The 18,695-nt window shown below is 38.1% G+C and overlaps 1 protein-coding gene across 2 annotated transcripts in view; it reads left to right on the top strand.

The window, feature by feature from the left end:
* Window positions 1-18,695, top strand: part of dnah12 (dynein, axonemal, heavy chain 12) — a 284,710-nt gene that overhangs the window by 17,842 nt on the left and 248,173 nt on the right. Inside the window, exons 5-9 of one of the 2 annotated variants that reach the window (XM_043708118.2) lie at window positions 1,116-1,305; window positions 5,835-5,910; window positions 8,436-8,594; window positions 12,940-13,135; window positions 17,798-17,986. In XM_043708118.2, coding sequence (XP_043564053.1) covers window positions 1,116-1,305; window positions 5,835-5,910; window positions 8,436-8,594; window positions 12,940-13,135; window positions 17,798-17,986 — 810 coding nt within the window. The remainder of the gene's footprint in view (window positions 1-1,115; window positions 1,306-5,834; window positions 5,911-8,435; window positions 8,595-12,939; window positions 13,136-17,797; window positions 17,987-18,695) is intronic. The other variant, XM_087994328.1, reaches the window with a different exon arrangement.

Here is an 18,695-nt window from a genome sequence, read left to right as displayed (position 1 = left end):
TAAGATGAAAATCTTCAACTTTTATCTCTTTATAACAATAGGTACAATTTGTACCACCAAGCAATTATTTAATAAGTAAAGTTGAAAAGAAGATTCTTTTGAAGGCATTTAAAAACAGTGAAACTATGACAAATTTGAGATGTTGGAAGAGGAATTCCAGAAGATGAAAGAATTCTAATTGATTCTGGAGTGGAAAGAATAAGAAATCAAACACAAACAATCAGCATTGAACAATTAAGATAATAATTCTAAAAAATATAACTTTAAAACAGAAACCAAAATTTTCTGTTTTAAATCCTTAATGGAGATGGCTTTAAAACAAGGCTGATAATATTTTGAAGATAAAATAAAGTCGTTTCAGTGGCACATCAGATGTGAGGGAGAAAGTGAATATATGGGTGGACCAAGAAACTTCAATTACACAACTTTTGGGCTTATGATAAGGATGCAATTTGAAAGGTTACAACAGCCCAAGCAGAACACACTTTGGTGTATATGGCAAGGTCGTGATTGGGTTTGGTTTTGCCAATATTGATCAAAAGGAATTTCTAGCTTGTTGAAATCATCATGTCAAATGGCAGGAGAGCAATAATTCTAAGAGTCTGAGAAGAGGTTTGAGTTGAGAGTCGTAAGGTCTGCAACATCTGTTGTGAGACAATAGAGCTAACAATTTTAGTCCTGTTACTCTTCCTTACAACTTTCTCCAGCAATTTCTGTTTTTGTTTGTTTCAGATCTCCAGCATCCTCAGTTCTTTGTTTTAATTTAGAGTTAAGTATTATTGATGTGAATCCAAAAACTGACATTCATGCTTCATATGATGAAAAGCAGGTAGTCTGGGAAAGCGAATGCATAAGAAACATATTGCAGGAGTGCACTGGGGTGACTTTGATATGTCTACATTGACACAGATAGACTGGAATCCTGAATTATTTTCTCAATAACTCTTGTGAACACTTGTAACCATTAATAATTCATATTTTTATTCTATTCCTTCTCACACCCTGTTATTAATTAACTTTATATGGCAAGATGAAATAATTAAATAATTAAATTTCAGCTTAATTACTTTGCTGAAATTTCATTATACCTTCTAATGAGTTTTATGTAATTTCAGTTAAATTACCTGTTCATGAAGCGTTGTGTGGAGAGTAGTCCTGTAGTACCAATCCAGAAGGAGTGGCTAGACTCTATTCTGACTCTGGTACCTGTCTCACTGAGACAAGGAAAGGTGAGAGAGATAATTGTAAATGAACTCTTTGAAGAAGTCGTTGAAGATTTTGAAAAGAGCATGAAGAGATTTCTGGGTATGTATTTTTTATTCTAAACTGAACCCAAAAGATTTATTCATCCTGAAGATCTTTTAATTATTCAATTTTGTAGATAATAGAAAATACAGCTTACTGATGGTTTGAAATGAATTTCTGATTGAGTGAAGGTTGGCCACTTGAAAGAGATAGTGGAGGCCCATCTGTGTCAATGAAGCGTACCCCAATACTGGTTGCCATCTTCAAAAAAATCATTAAGGGGAGAAAATTTGTTACTGTAACTGACTTTACTCGTGTAGGAAGATATATTGGGCTGGTGCATTGCTTAAAAATAATGTTTATGAATGTTTAGTGGATTATGTTTTAATTTAAAAGGTATTACAGTTGGCAAACAAAATAATGCAATATTATGAGTATAGAGGGACTGGAGGGTAAAAAATAAATTTTCAAGGATGAAATCAGACAGCTAGGTTATGGATATGAGAGAAGGGTGAATGGCCTTTATCTCTGTTCTCTTCACAAGAGAAAACTAAGAGGTAATCTAATACATTTAAAGACATGACATTTTAAAGTAGGCACAGAGATAATATTTAATCCTGTGTAGAAGAACAAATGTAGAGTCTATTAGCATAGGATTCTCATCAAGAAATCAAAGTAAGAAATTATAAGAAGCATTTTTACACAGAAATGGTGAGAATATGGAATTTCCTACTAGAGGGAACAATGAGACAAATAGTACAGAGGGAAAGAGAAATTGGATAAGTATATGAGAGAGATAAAGAATAATGCAGATAGGACAGGAAAACGCTGAAGTAGAACACAAATGCCAACTTGAATTGATTGGGCCAAATGGCCTGTTTCTGGTCTCCATAATCTTTGTAAATAATTTTAAATATTCTGAAAAATCTGTGGAACTATTAATGTTGAAATTGATCATAACTCGTAGTGAGGAAAAGATACCTATATTTTGTGAATTGCCACATTGACAATTTGTACCACTCCACCATTGACTTGTGAAAAAGGCATCTCTTGAGTTTAGATAAGGTTCTTGCATTTGCTTGTTCATTGTCTGTGGTACATGTACTGGGCATTAAAATCTAATCATTAACAGCATATGCGCCCTTTTGAGGATGTTAATAATTAGGAAATAACCTTTCTTGCCAAGAAAGTGATCAATAATAAATGTAGAATCTCATTTCTTCATGTTGTGAATGATTTTGGGAGATTAAATAAATGTAATATTTTAATATTTTGTATTTTCTCTCTTTTCTTTTGTCTTTTTTCTCACTCATTTAATCAAACAGATATCTTTGCTTCCTTCCCTTCTTACTTTCCTTTCCATTTTTTATTTGATGTTGAATTGACTGTCTGTCAGCCCTGTAGTCTCCAGGTGTCATACACACTTGTACATTGAGCCATTTTAGACCATAAAACCATATTATGTAAAAGCAGAAGTACCTCATTTGGCAATTGAGTCTTTTCTGCCATTCAATGAGATCATGGCTAATCTGATAATCTTCAACTCCTAATTCCTAACTTATTCCCATAATCCTTGATTTCCTAACTGATTAAAAAGTCTATCTGTCTCAGCCTTGAATATACTAAATGAATCAACCTCAACAGCTACCTGCAGTAAACAGTTCCACAGATTGATTACCCTCAGAGAAAAAAACCTCCTTAATCTCTGTCTTCAACGGGCAACTGAGATTACATCCTCTAGTCCTAGACCCCTCTTCTCACCTACCATGTCAACCCCTCTAATAATCTTCTATGTTTCACTAAGGATGCCTCTCATTCTTCTAAGCTCAAATGAGTACAGGCCCAACCTAGTTAACCTCTTCTCATGCCTTGTATCAACTGAGTGAACCTTCTGTGAACTGACTTCAATGCCATTATACCTTTCTTTAGATTAGGGGCCCAAAATTATTCACAGTATTCCAGCTGTGGTCTCGGTAGTGCCTTGTCTTGTTTAAGCAAATCCCTACTTTTATTCTCCATTCCCTTTGAAATAAAGGCTGACATTCCATTTTCCTTCCTTATTGCCTGCTGAATTTGTATGCTATATTTTTGTGATATAGGCATAAGGACTCTCAAATCCCTTTGTGCTGCATCTATCTGCAGTCTTTCTCCATTAAATCATAATCAACTCTTCTATTATTGCTGTTAAAGTGCATAACCTCACATTTACCCACATCATATTCCATCTGCCAAGATTTTAGCCCAATAAATTAACTGTCCATAATCTCTTGGAAGTTGAGAGTGTGTTGCTGGGAAAGCACAGCAGGTCAGGCAGTATCCGAGGAGCAGGAGAATTGACATTTCAGGCATAAGTCCTTCATCAAGAATGAGGCTTGTGGGCCAGAGGTGAGAGATAAATAGGAGAGGGTGTGGGGTTGGGGGAAGGTAGCTGAGAAAGTGATAGGTGGATGAAAGTGAGGGAGAAGGTGATAGGTTGGAGGGCGGGAATGATGGACAGGTCTGGAGGATGGTGCCGAGTTGAAGGCTTGGGATTGGGATAATGTGGGAGGAGGGGAAATGAGGAAGCTAGTGAAATGTACATTTATCCTGGGTGGTTGCAGGGTCCCAAGGCGGAATATGAGGCATTCTTCCTCCAGGAGTCAGGTGGTAACGGTTTTGCCATGGAGGATGCTCAGGACCTGCATGTTATTGACGGAGTGGGAGGGGATTTTGAAGTGTTCAGCCACATGGCGGTGGGGTTGATGGAGTGCGGGAGTCCCAGAGATGTTCTCTGAAATGATCCGCAAGAAGAGACTACACTGAGTGTTACGGATGCAGTAGATGACATTGGTAGAGGTACAGGTACAGGTAAATTTCTGATGGATGTGGAAGGTTCCCTTGGGGTCTTGGATGGAGATGAGGGGAATGGTGTGGGCACAGGTTTTACCTGTTTTGCAGTGGCAGGGAAAGGTGCCAAGAGTGGGGTGTGGGCTGGTGGGGGAGTTGTGGAGGGAATGGTCTCTCTGGAATGCTGATAGGGGTAGGGAGAGAAATATATCTTCATGTGTGGGGTCTGTTTGGAGGTGGCGGGAGTGGTGAAGAATGATGCGATGTGTGCGGTGGTTGATGGGATGGAAGGTGAGGACCGGGGGTTCTGTTTTTGTTACGTTGGGAGGGGTGGGGTTAAAGGGCGGTGGTGCGTGAAGTGGAGGAGATACGCTAAAGGGCATCAACAACCACATGGGAAGGGAAGTTGTGACCATGGAAGAAGAAGGTGATCTGGGACTTTTTGAGGTGGAATTGGTCATCCTGGGAACAGATGTGGCAGAGGCAGAGGAATTGGGAATAAGGGATGGCGTTTTTACAGGAGGTAGGGTGGGAGGAAGGGTAGTCCAAGTAGCTTTGGGAGTCTGTGGGCTTGAAGTAGATGTCTGTGGTTAGTTGGTCACCGGAGACGGTGATGGAGAGGTCCAAAAAGGGGAGGGAGGTGTCCGAGATGGTCCAGGTTAAGGTCGGGGTGGAAGGTGTTGGTAAAGTTGATGAACTGTTCAGCCTCCTCGTGGGATACAGTCATCGATGTGGCGGAGGAACAGGTGGGGGGTGGTGCTGGTGTAAGTATGGAGGATGGACTGGTAGAACAGTTAATACCAAATAACTTGATATGCGGTAAGATTCTAACAGAGGGATAAACTAATCATGGCTAATCAAGGAAGTTAAGGAGAGTATTAAGCTGAAAGAAAATACATATAAGAAGGTCAAAGTCAGTGATAGCCCTGAAGACTAGATAAATTCAGAATCCAGCAAAGAAGGACTAAAAAGATACTAAGGACAGAGAAAATAAAGTACAAGCTTAAACTAGCAAGGAATATAAAAACTGACAATAAGAGCTTCTTTACATATATAAAAAAAGAGAGGTCCAAACCAGCAAAAGCCTCGTAGATAATTAATCTGAAGAGACAGTTCTGGGGAACAAGAAGATGGCAGAGGAGTTAAATAGATAATTTGCATTAATCTTTACAGTATGGGAAACTTCATACATTCCATTAATATGAAAGAATACAGGGGAAAACATAGTTAAGTCAGCAGAGATATTGCTAAATTAACATTGGCTAGAAGGGCATTGGAAAAGATGAGAAGAAACAAAAAATCTAACTTTTTGAGAAAAAGGTCCAGAGAAAACTAAAATGCTAAATGCTAATCAAATAACGCTGTAACTATATGCCTGAGTTAAGCTTTTTACAAGTTTTGATTGTTAATAGTTCTATTCAGTGTCTACAAAGAAAATTTACTGATAAATTTCAAACTTGCATTGTTTTCCTATTTTTCTTTGCTTTAATTTCTTCTGAAGGAATTTCCATTTCATTATAGCTGGGAGCTTCTAGTTTCCATTACATTGCATTATATGTGAGGCAATGTAATTTAATATAGTACTTAAACAATGTAACAATTCTAAATTTTTCATTTGAGTGAAACTATCAAATATCTCTATAGTGAAAAATAAAACAAATAATTTCACACCTTTTGCATATTTGCTCATTTTAGACTTGGTGAATTAGCTTGGAATATACAATGAAAGTTATCACCTTGTTGTCAATATTTATATACTTTAGTGAAAAGTGTTCTTGTAAAGCCAGAAGTGACAGGGCTTGAATATGAAGACTCTGAACCTCTTCCACAGGAACCCACGTAAGTATAACCAGTATGGTCTGCTACTAAAGCAGATGAATACTTTTGGATTTTTAAAATGTTAATATTTAAGTTATTTGCCTGCATTTGTAAAAAAAAAGTGAATATTCTTCCTTATAGAGAAGTTCATTAAGCATGGAGGTTTTACATTACAGAGACAGGAAAAGTGGTTGGTTGTCTACCATGAGCATAATCATGAATTTCATGGAGCAAAGTTAACTACATCTATTAACATATACCTATTACAAAACCTAAATTCAGAAACTAATGCACCAATTTTCAACTCATTCATAGACTTAATAGGAAGAAGGATTTGCAGACTGGTTAAGTGCTGATGCTAAAATTATTTGGGATTATTCTACCTTCCAACATTTTAAGGACTTTAAGCAATTTATCAGTCTAAGTGGATTAGAAAGTACAGATCCACATGTCATTAAGCTATAAGATTGTGGCTACCCTTCTTTCTCAGCACCAAGTTTCTGGACTTGAATTATATTTAATAACAAACATAAACTAATTTCTAGATGATTTTCTTTACATTGTTAGGAAATAAGAATCAGAAAGTAAGAATTTTGGTATGGTGTAAGGTCTTCATTCTGTCCATGGAAAGCAGTGGTTAAGCGTCATTTGCCTTTTTCTTTCCTAAGGTGAGCAGACAGAGAGTAATAAGAGAACACTTACAACTAACTGACAGAACAAAGCTCGAATATTTTGTGTTTTAAATAACAAGTTGGCTGAGCATAAGGAGTCAGCTGTTTAGGACTGGGGTGAGGTGAAATGTCTTCACTCAGACGTTTTTGAGTTTTTGGAATTCTATACCCCTGACAGCTATGAATGCTCAGCCATAGAGAATATTCAAGACAAAAGTGAAGAGATTTTTGGATACCAAGTGAATTAAGGGGGTGTGAGGGTAATGCAGGAATTTGGTGTTGAGATAGAAGGTTAGTCACACACTTATTGAATGGTGGAGCAGACTGCAAGAGCCAAATGACTTATTTCTGCTCCTACTGCTTACATTCCTATAATAACACTATAGTTTGCGCTCATCAACACTTTGAAGCATCAGTGCAGCTACTTCTATCATTAAATTGCAGTTATTACTAAGCATCAGTGATAGCTTTCAGTGAGCCAATAACGAGAAAAGGTGGTGGTGACAAAAGCAGTCTGGTAACCTGTAATCATCATCAGCGTTGTCTATTCTTTGGAAAATGCAGCTGTGCAGTAACAACTGAACAATAATAGGCTGGAAGACAGGCATTTTTCTTCTTCTTAATGACCTTCTTACTCTTCAAACTCATGGTTGTAGAAACACACTCAGTCTCATTCTCTATGATAATAATTATGATGATTCTGTTGCTTGTCTCATGAAATGTTAACAGAAAATAAAACAAGAAGTCATATTATAAACATTAGGCTGAATTTTATAGGGTGGCCTTTGGATTTGCTTACCATCTCCCCTGCAGAAGTATTGGTCCCAGACCAAGTAATGTTAAACAAGGTCGCCCTGTAATCATAACACACTGCAGCCAGCCTTAAGGAGGTGAGAGTTGGACTTCTTAGTGGTAGGTAGTCTACTCTTGTGTGTTGCTGCCAATCTGAGTTGTGAATGCAAGTAGGTCAGGGATGAATACAACATGGATCTCAGAGAATGTTAAGTTAGCATTGTTGGATGGATGGGACTGAGGAGCCTGGAAGTGTGGGTATATTTTGATGACTGGCAGAAAGTGACAAAAAGGGTTATAACACCTTAATGGAGTTTGCCCCCAATGCGTATAAGGACATATTCCATTTCTTCTTGTTTTTTTTAATTAGTTGATGTGAAAAAAAGCCTTTCAACTCCAGCATGTCATTCCACACCAAATGTTTTATGGTGTGGGCAGCAAAAGGTTTGGAACAGAGTCTTGTTGACATGCTCAATTATTCACTAATTTTTTTTGCAATAAGACAGGCTGAAATCAGTACCTCTGCTTGACTACCACTTTATGGAAGTAGGCCAAGTGGTGTGATGCAGTAGGCTAACGTAATCTACTGTTTATTTTATAGGCCTTTGCTGAAAACACACCTGGATGGATGCCTGTAAAATTCAGCCTCTCACCTCATGAAGCAAGCATAACCTAAACACCTTTGCTCTGGCATCTTAAATTAGGCCTTTAATTTTCATCTAAAGATTGGAAATAGAAATGAGCCTGCAGTTGTTCACTGCAGTCATGTCCAACCCATTCCTACTCAATGCCTGATTTTAACTTACTTAAAATCCATTTAACAGCTAAAATCTGGCTACATATAAACAGGAATCATTCATATGGGCATATGTAAGGCTATTGAAATATGTGCATGGCTTGATTTTTTTGATCAGAAGCTGATTACTAGTCAAACTTTCCAGTCCCATTTCATGGAATCTTATTGCTTATAGTGAAATTAATTTGTGTGAGTTGAGATTTTTCCCTCTGGGTTTTGTAGCTATGGTGTTTTTCCATAACATGTATTATTTTTGTGCACTGAATCTTTAATATTTCTGTGTTTAGTGGCATGGACTTCTCTCAACCTTGGCATGAGAGTTTTGTGAAAGCTCGAGAAGAGATAAAAAAAAATCTCTACATCCTTCATCCAGTCATGCAGGCAGTTCTCGACTTGGGTTATGTTACTTTTTCCAATCTGCTTCTTGTGAATGTGTCTGACTGCAGGTATGAAGAAGTACCTTTTAATGTAAAGTATTCTATAATAGGGCATTTGTAAATCTAAAATCAAGAATGTTAAAAAGTACAGCAGTTGACAAACGGGGTGATTTAAAATCAATCAGTTTGTAGAAACTAATGAATTTCATTACTGTGTATTTTTCTATAAATAATTGCTCCGTTGTGTAGAACTTGTTTTATTTATTTACTTGTGGGATGTGGGTGTCACTGACTGGTCAACATTTATTGCCCATCCTGAGTTGCCTTTGAGAAGGTGGTGGTCTGCTGCAGTCCATGTGATGTAAATAGTGCCACTCTGCCCTTAGGGAGGGAATTCCAGGATGTTGACTCAGTGACAGTGAAGGAACAGCAATATATTTCCAAGTCTAGATGGTGAGTAGCTTGGAGGGGAACTTGTAGGCGGTGGTGTTCCTACATATCTGCTCCCCTTGTCCTTCTTGATGGAAGTGGTTGGGGTTTGGAAAGTTGCAAAAAGAGACATGAAATTGACACTTTTTGTTTTGTGCTCTTTAGGATTGAAATTCAAGAAAAAAAGAAATTTAGATAGAAACCAATATGCATGTGACGAGCATGCTGTTTAGCCTGTGGTTAGCAGGAAAATGCAGCAGGAACTGTTAACTGTCTCAGTTAACTGATTACATTCAAATCAGGAAGGTTGACTTTGTTTGCTCAGATCATTGCCATGGGAATGCAGGGATTGGCTACCTTCACAGCCCTTTCCGCAGTGGGAAAGAATGTGTGGACATATTATTTTTGCCTGAAAATAACAACGCCCTGAGTGTGAACAAATGTAACTTCAACAATTTCCCCTTGAAATTCAACAGCATTCTCATTGCTGAATCCTGCACTATCTATATCTTGGAGTTTAAATTGACATGTTACTGAACTAGATTAGCTACATAAATACTATGGCGACAAGAACTGTTCAGAAGCTGGGAATCTTGCTGTTAGCAGTGGGAAATGCATGGTTACAGGGACAGGGCAAGGAGATGGGTCTGAGTGGGATGCTGTTCAAAGGGTTGGTGTGGACTTTTTGTGCCAAATGGCCTGTTTCCACACTGTGGGGATTCTATGAAGTAATTCACCTCCTGAATCCAAAAACCATTTACAAGGCTTAAGAGAGGAGTGCGATAGAATACTCCCCACTTGCCTGGATAAGTTCAGCTCTACCAACATTCAAGGATCTTGGCACCATCTAGACAGAGCAGCATGTGTTTTGGCAGCACATGCACATACATTCACTCCTTCTATCACTGACACACAATAGCGTGCTATCTACAAGATGTACTGTAGAAATTCATCAAGGCTCCTTAGATAGCACCTTTCAATCCATGACCACTTCCATCTGGAAGGGCAAGGGTAGCAGATAATTGGTAGTACCTGTATCTGCAAATTCCCGTCTGAACCACTCATCATCCTGATTTAGAAATATATTGCCACTCCTTTAATATCTTTGGGTAAAATTTCGGGATTTCATTACCCACAAGCATTTTGGTTATACTTAAAAACAAATGGACTGTAGCAGTTCAGGAAAGCAGCTTCTAGTGGGATGTAATCTTCTGGTGGGATGTAATGGCCTAGTGGTATTATCACTGGACTGTTAATCCAGAGACCCAGGAAATGTCCCAGAGACCTGAAATTGAATCCCACCATGGCAGATGGTGGAATGTAAATTCAATAAAAGTGTGGAATTAGGAGTCTAATGATGACCATTGTCAGAAAAAACCCATCTGGTTCACTAATGTTCTTTAGGAAGGAAATTATCATCCTTACTTTGTCTGGCCTACATGTAACTCCAGACCCACACTAATGTGGTTGACTTTTAACTGCTGTCTAAAGAGATTCTTGTCTAGCTAAATTCTGGTCTAGCCAGTGACGCCCTAATCCCAATGATTAAATTTTCTAAAAAGACACTGAGCAATGGACAATTAATTCGGACCCAACTAATAAAGCTGCATCTATTGTCTGAATAGAAAATGTGCAAATATGAATCATACATCAGGCCTTTAAAATCTTAAATTTGGTTCTAGTGTAATTGTTAGGACAGTTAGGATTATTTAGTAAATGTCATTCAGTAGCAGGATCACACCTGTTTTTGTACAATATGATCTGAATTTTGCCATCATAGCATGGTTGAAAACAGTTAGCTCATTGCTTGCTGCAAAAATTCAATGGAATATGTTTTTTGATAAAGTCCAATAATCATTGGGACAGATAATCCACATACTTGGCATTACACTAGAACTAAAGTTCATCTACCATATCACTCATTTGTGTGGAAGGCAGAACATCTTTTTGGCTTAATAGAAAGGTGCTGTGTGTGCTCATGGGTTTACTACAAAGTAGCGGCATGAGATGGTTTGCATTAATTATTGTCATCTTCCCTTTCCGGATAGTCTGAGGTAGAATAGATAGCTTACTAGGCCAAAAGTGGGAGCTTTAGACTTGTTTCATGAACTTGTGTGATATACAAAGAGTCATGATTTGATCAGGGTAACCACTGTTGCACAAAATACATTAGATACTTCCTATCTCAGCATCAATGCACAAGGACTACATGGCTTGAGCCCTATTTAAGGAGTTGCAGATAAATCTGACCTTGAAGCAACTGGAACTGTATTTATTTATTTGCTAATCTTTATTTCAATGGCATTACTTGAAATTTTTGCTAAATAATTGCCAATATGTATTTGCTAGAGAATATAGACTTATGGTAGATAGTAACAGAAAACCCCTTGGCAAACTTTTCACCTCGCACGATGATGAAGAGCAGCTAGTTTGCTCCATTTCACAAATGAATTTGAGAACAGAATGAAATCTATTAAGGTATGGTTCTTCTTTAGAATATATTGGAATCATATGTTAACTCAGTTTTTCTCCCTACATTCTGCTGATGTGCTGCATTTTTGTAGCACTTTTTTAATATCAATAAGCAAACTGTTATGATATTTTGAATAATGCATCTTTCCTTCGAGACTACTTAGATTAGGACCTTAACCAATGGTTAGATAGCCAAACTACAACTTCCGCTATCTAACATTTCTAACAATATTATCAATTAAGGTAAAATCCATGGCAGGAGAAAGTGAGGACTGCAGATGCTGGAGATCAGAGTCAGCAAGTGTGGTGTTGGAAAAGCACAGCCAGTCAGGCAGCATCCGAGGAGCAGGAGAGTCAACAATTTGAGTATAAACTCTTCCTGATCAAGAGCTTATTCTCGAAATGTCAACACTCCGGTTCCTCGGATGCTGCCTGACTGGTTATGCGTTTCCAAAATCCATGCCAGTTTGCTAACATTTACCTTGATTCTTCTCGGGCCAACTTTATTTCCTATGTTACAATTTTCCCTTTTCTTTGAATATTATAAAGATTAACCTGTGAAAAATAAAACAGCGGTGAAATTCAAAGTTCTGTTGAAATATTATTCTAAAATCACTGTATTCATACTTCTTAAAATACATTTTCATGGAATGGCATTACTCAATTTTTTTTGCCCAGCCCTAATTGTCATTGATCTCTGGAAGACTTGCTAAGCCATTTCAGAGGACACTTAAGAGTCAATGATATTGTTGTGGGTCTGGAGTCACATGTAAACCAGACTAAGCAAGGATGCAAGATTACATCCCTAAATAGCAGTATGAACCAAAGGTTTTTCTACAAAAACCATTTCCTGGTCACCATTACTGAGACTAGCTTTATATTCCAAATTTACTAATTGAATGTAAATTTCACCAGTTGCCATTATCTCCCCAGCAGATTAATATGGAATGCTGAATTACTATTGTGATGCTACCACGATTTTTCCCTACTACTTGGGCTCTGCAATAGCCAATGGTATGCAGATTGACATTCCAGATTTAGCTAGGTTTTTAATGAATGTAATGCAAGAGTGCTTCTTTAATGAAAACATTGGTTTGATAAAACATCTCAGTAGAGTTCTTTTGCTGAATGAACTCATTGATTTGTAATCATTTCTTTTTTTCCACCAAGCATGAATTACACACCATTTCTAAAGATTGAGTTGAGTTTATGATTTCCTTATTCTTCTGTAAAGATACCGTCGAGCAGATTATTGAAAAGTGTGTGATAGCACCACGAGTAAATCTTCTGCTAACTTTCAGCTCTCTGCACTCCTCTTCTAAACAAAGAAGTATCTGTCCTACAATTTTGACCTCACCAACGGTAGAGATTTTTATTGTGGCCAACTTAGCAGGAATTCAAGGACCACATGGCAGAGCATATTGGATTATCAGCATATTTCAGTATTTTCTTGTAAATAAAATTGATGATTGTTACCTAATTAACTGAACTTTATTTCTCATTCATGACTTAGATCGAAAGGACCAATTGAATGTGAAACATTCAAGAATAATGTCGTGATAGAGCATGGGAAAATGGAAAAAAAGATTATGACTACATGGTACCCCAAAGTTCTCAGTCTTTTAACTGACAAAGAGAAGACAAAGGACATTAAAGCTGAGAAAATTGATTGTTTCTACTCCAGTGCTAACGTACTAATAGGTAATCAGGTAAGACAATATTGTGATTTATGTGGGATTTCACAGTAGTTTAATATCTACAACATGCAACCCAAAACCACTATCATCTTAGAAGGACAAGGTCCATGGTTACATGGCATGACAGCCACCTGCAAGTCCCTCTCCAAGCCACTTACCATTTCTGACTTGGAAATATATTGTTGTTACTTCATTGTTGCTGGATCAAAGTCTGGAACTCACCTACATCAAATGGACTTCAACTGATCAAGAAGGCGAATCACTACAATCTTCTCAAGCCCAGCCAGTGAACCTGTATCTCTTGAATGAATAATACTAAAACAAAATCACAAAGCCAATGAATGGTTCACCAGAGGAGCAATATATTTATCGGCTCAGTTCATAACAGAATGAGTTACTTTAGAATAGCTGTGGCATACATTTCTTAGTATTCTAATGCTTAATCATTCTTAAAATAGTTGCAGCAATCAGGTACTTAGACTCCAGGATAGAATTTTCCCTGCAGGCTTCTTAACCCTGAAATGTGGATTAGTAGCCTACTCTGTATGGGAAATGTTGTCATTTTTCCTGGCAGCAAATTATTTGCTAGATGGTGGGCCTATCTCCAATTAGAGATGGTGGGCAGGCTCTCAAAACTGGAGGACTAGTCAAATGTCTTACAGCTTGAAGGGAGCAGCAGTCTGCAGTGGAGAATAAGAAAAGGTGGCAGGCATTAAAATGGAAGCTGCCTCTCTCCAAACTCTTTGATTGTGAACTAAAAAATGGCTTTGTAGTCAGGACAAAGCTGTGGGCTGTTTGGGAGAGGGGGAAGACCTTTACATGGCAGCCTGTAGCATCCAGACAAGGAGGAAAAGGGTCTGTCCAGAATAGTGGTTGCTCTGATGCTGTCTCAGCTGGGCATCTAAATTGAAAGTTGCCATTTGTGAGAACCCGCATACCAACTAGAAAATGCCAGTTGTTGATCTTAAATTGGCCTTAACAAACTCTCAGTTAATTGGCTTAGTTACTTGCTGTGTGTTGTGGATAATCCTGCCTCAGCCACATCCCAACCCTCAGAAAGGGTGTGGGATGGAGCTGGGGAACTGACAAACTTACTGAAGCCTGTATTTTCATCTCCCATCCCATCCATCTTCCAAGGAGAATGTGAGGTCTGCAGATGCTGGAGATCAGAGCTGAAAATGTGTTGCTGGAAAAGCGCAGCAGGTCAGGCAGCATCCAGGGAACAGGAGAATCGACGTTTCGGGCATAAGCCCTTCTTCAGGAAGAAGGGCTTATGCCCGAAACGTCGATTCTCCTGTTCCCTGGATGCTGCCTGACCTGCTGCGCTTTTCCAGCAACACATTTTCAGCATCCATCTTCCAACTCTAGCAGGGCCTGAACATAAAGTCCCAGGTTTTAGTCTCAATGTTTTATTTTGTACTATTTAAACAATGGAGCCTCATATCTAATAGAAATATAATTCCATTCCTTGACTAAATCTCAATGTTATCATGAACTGCTGGGATTCATAAGCCCAACTAATTTTTATCTCCTGGTCTGAGCTATTGCAACAAACTTTTATTTTTTGTAACTTTTTAATGCATGGATGTAGTTTTAATTTTGCTACTCATGTGTCCAAAATAACTCCAAGCTTTCAATGGATAGTGGTCTAGAAACTAAACAATACCGCATCACTATTTTTGCCATTACTTGATAGCGGAATTCTGGCTGGAGGTGGTGTTTAAGAGCACAAGCTGGCAGCATTTAAATGGAAATTTGTAAACGTGGATTAATTTCCTGAAGTGCATACTGCACCTAATTTTCCATTTTATCTCAGTACTTCACCTCCTATGTGCTGACCATGCTCAGCACAATATGATGTTGAGCAGCATGAAAAAACCAACATGGTAGAATAGCTGATCGTGTGTGTTGAGTGATTAGTTACAAGTTAATGAAGTTTGTAATAATTTAAAGTAGACAATGTTTAAGTTTCCAGTATGTCCTAAAAGAGTAAAGCCACAATATTCCATAGTTTTGAACAAACAATGAAACTTCACTATATAAGATTAGAAAAATAAACCAACCTACATTGACAATTTATACTCCAATATTCAGAATTAAGATGAGGTAAATAAACATTAACAAACAAACAGTAGCCCAACATCTCAAAGTATACATCAAATAGCAGATGCAAAATAGATCTTATTAAAAATTACCTCTTTTACAGAGGTTTTCAATTCTTCACTTTCAAAGATGTAGTCTTGAAATTCACTCAAAATCACTGTGCCATAATATGTCTGAGCAACTGCCCATCTGCCAGTGATTGAATCTCTTTTCCTGGAACTCCACTCCTCTGCATCCTCAAAGATATGCTCCAGCACCTACTCACAGCACAGTTCTAGCTCTTTTTCAGGCAGATAGCTTCACTGAGCTGGCATTCTCCCTGAGTTTCTCTAAATTTCAGTCCTCCAGTTACACTAAACATATAGTGCTTATGAGCTTCCTTAAATCTCCTTAGCATCTACTATCCAGTTCCTGGGACTTCAGTGAACTCCAGCTCCTCAAAACCACCACCAACACTTGCTGTATGGAGACACCTGATTTACATGCTTCTCCAAGGGTGTTTCTGTGATCTTCTAGCAATTTATCTGAGCCTCGGGGCTTATTCTGAGTGTGACTACCTGGAGACTACAAACTATTGACCTCTGCTAGTATGAAGCTCTTACCCTGCTTTTAAGCACCTGATTGACCAAAAGCTCAAAGATAGCAAACTTTCGCTTCAACTGCCTCTGACCAGTTAATTGTTCAGTGACCCTTTTGAATTTTTGAATGACCCATTGAAAACATTGAAAACTCATTGAAAACAGGACCTATTATTGATTCTAAGCAGGATCAATTGTATAATCATTGTGTGCCTAAGTCCGTTTTCAGTTAATTAACTCTTTACAGTTAGCAGCCTAAAACACAGAATAAAACTGACTTTATCACAAGTATGAATTACAATGTTGGAAGTTCTATGGATAGACAATTATAGAGGTCTACAGCACAGAAATAATACGGATCCAATGACTGATCTTTGTGGTACACCGCTAGACACCGGCCTCCAGTCACTCAAACTGCCTTCTAACACTATCCTTTGTGTCCTATTACTAAGTCAGTTTCTGATTCATCTTGTCAAATTTTCCTGAATTCCATGTGCTTTAACCTTCTCAATCAGTCTTCTATGTGCAAGCTTGAAAAAGCTTTGTTAAAATCCTAATCAACTGACCTTGCAATTGGTCACATTTTTGAAAGGTTCCAACAAATTTGTGAGGCATGACCTCCCTCTGATAAAGCCATTGCTGACTATCCCTAATTAACAATATGCTTTCCCAAGTGGATGTTAATTCTCTCCTTCAGAATTTTCTCTAATAGTTACCCTACCACTGATGTGAGAAATTCCATATTGTCTATTGTTTATAATGTTCTTTAGTGCAAACAGCCCTTCTTGCACTTTTCATTATCTTACACCTGTTGTCGAGAGGGCAATGTCAGGCAGTCACAAAAACCTGTAATGTAACACTTGGAAATATTAGTTGAAGCAAGGTGAGAATGGGGAACAGATTCTCCAGTGCTACACTGGAAGCCTTGCTGCCGGAGGGAATTATCCTTCTTTCACCTTGGGTCAGGAAACTCTGCAAACTTTAATAAGGAAGCTCTACAGACTTTAATAAGGAAATAATGAGAAGAGATCTGTGAGGATATCCATGTCAATGGTGTTGCCATATAGACATGATTGCTATGCAAACAAAAATGATCTAAATGGAGCTGTCAAGGTAAGAAAATAGCTAAAATACTTCAGTATTATAGCTGTGATGTTACTACGAATTGCATCTTCATTACTCACAACAGAGCGGGCTTGGGGTAATGGGGGGGGGGGAGGGGGGGCGGCGAATGGTTTATTCTTGATCCTGTTTTCCAAGTTTCTATACATCAGATCTGGTCCAGGGGACTTCTTGGTTTTTAGCCTCATTAGTTTTCCAAACACCTTTTCCTTTGTGATATTTATTGTACCTATTTGTACTCCTCCTTTTCTAGCTGAGTATCGAGTAAATTTGGAGGGCTGTTGGTGTCTTCAACTGTGAGGGCTGGAGCAAGATATTTGTTCAACTTCTCTGCCATTTCCTGGTTCCCTATTGTTTTTCCTCGGCCTCATTCGCTGAGGGGTCTATGTTAACTTTGACTTCACTCTTCCTTTCTATGTATTTGTAGAGAATATTACTGTCTGTCGTGATATTATCTGCATGGTTACCCTCAAAGGTTATTTTCTGTCTCTTTATTATTTTTGGATCATCTTTTTTTTTAAATTTCCCAGTCCTCTTTGACAATTCAAAAAGTGGCTCCATGCACATGAACTTATTCCTCAAAAAAATTCATTTGACTTTTGTTCCATGTTTTCACCAAAATTCATTGCATGTAAGCATCTACATTATTTATATCCATCCACATGTCAAAATTTCTTCAAGTTAAAACATAAATTTACAAATGAAGAACAACCAATTATATTTCAAAATTGGCAAATAAAACCCTCTATTATAGTTAACTTGTAGCAATTCAAGTGCAATATGAAAATTGATGATAATATTCAATTTTTCTAAAGAGGTGATGTGATTGGATCGGAGGAGGGTACTTAATGTTTTGTTCTTACTATTAAAGTTGCAAGAATTTCTTGGAAGGACAATAAAGGCCTACATAAAGCTTTTTGATGAAGAAGAAAAATATGAGATGCCCCTTTTTAAAATGGAACTAGTATTTGATGAAGATAGAATGGAGTTCTATCCTACATTTTCAGACCTAGAGGAGACGGTACTCTTTGTGATTTCTAAAATAGAAGATGCCATGCAGGTAACTTCTTTCTGAAATATAAACTCATCTGCCTGAAAACATTTAAAGATTTGTACTGTACATGTAAATTTATTTGTTTTCGCAATAAGAATGCGTAACAGATGTCAGATCCATTACCATTTGTTTAGTGACCTTGTTGAAGTCAAATTTTACCTTAATTGTAGATTATTTTACAGTAAATATATTTTAAGAATGCTTAAATTTATATAAGAAGCTATAAATCTGTAAATAATTGGAAATATACAATAATGAAATGCAAGAGTGTGGTGCTGGAAAAGCACAGCGGTCAGGCAGCATCTGAGGAGCAGGAGAGTCGACATTTCAAGCATAAGCTCTTTATCTGGAATGAGGGGTGGCCCAAGGGGGTTGAGAGATAAATGGGAGGGGACATGGAGCTGGGGGGAAGGTAGCTGGGGATGCGATAGGTAGATGAAGGTGGGGGGTGAAGTTGATAGGTTGGAAAGGAGGGTAGAGCGGATGGGTGGGAAGGAAGATGGACAGGTAGGACAGTTCCAGAGGACCGTGCCAAGTTGGAAGTTTGGATGAGGTGAGGAAGGAGAAATGAGGAAACTGGTGAAATCCACATTGATCCCGTGTGGTTGGAGGTTCCCAAGGCGGAAGATGAGGCATTCTTCCTCCATTTGTCAGGTGGCTAGAGTTTGGCGGTGGAGGAGGCCCAGGACTTACATGTCCTTGGTGAAGTGGGAGG

The sequence above is a fragment of the Chiloscyllium plagiosum genome, unplaced genomic scaffold (genome assembly GCF_037043375.1).
Source record: "Chiloscyllium plagiosum isolate Xiang-an unplaced genomic scaffold, Cpla_swu_hap1 HiC_scaffold_14, whole genome shotgun sequence".
Lineage (NCBI taxonomy): Eukaryota > Metazoa > Chordata > Chondrichthyes > Orectolobiformes > Hemiscylliidae > Chiloscyllium > Chiloscyllium plagiosum.
This window is presented reverse-complemented; position numbering and strand designations above follow the sequence as displayed.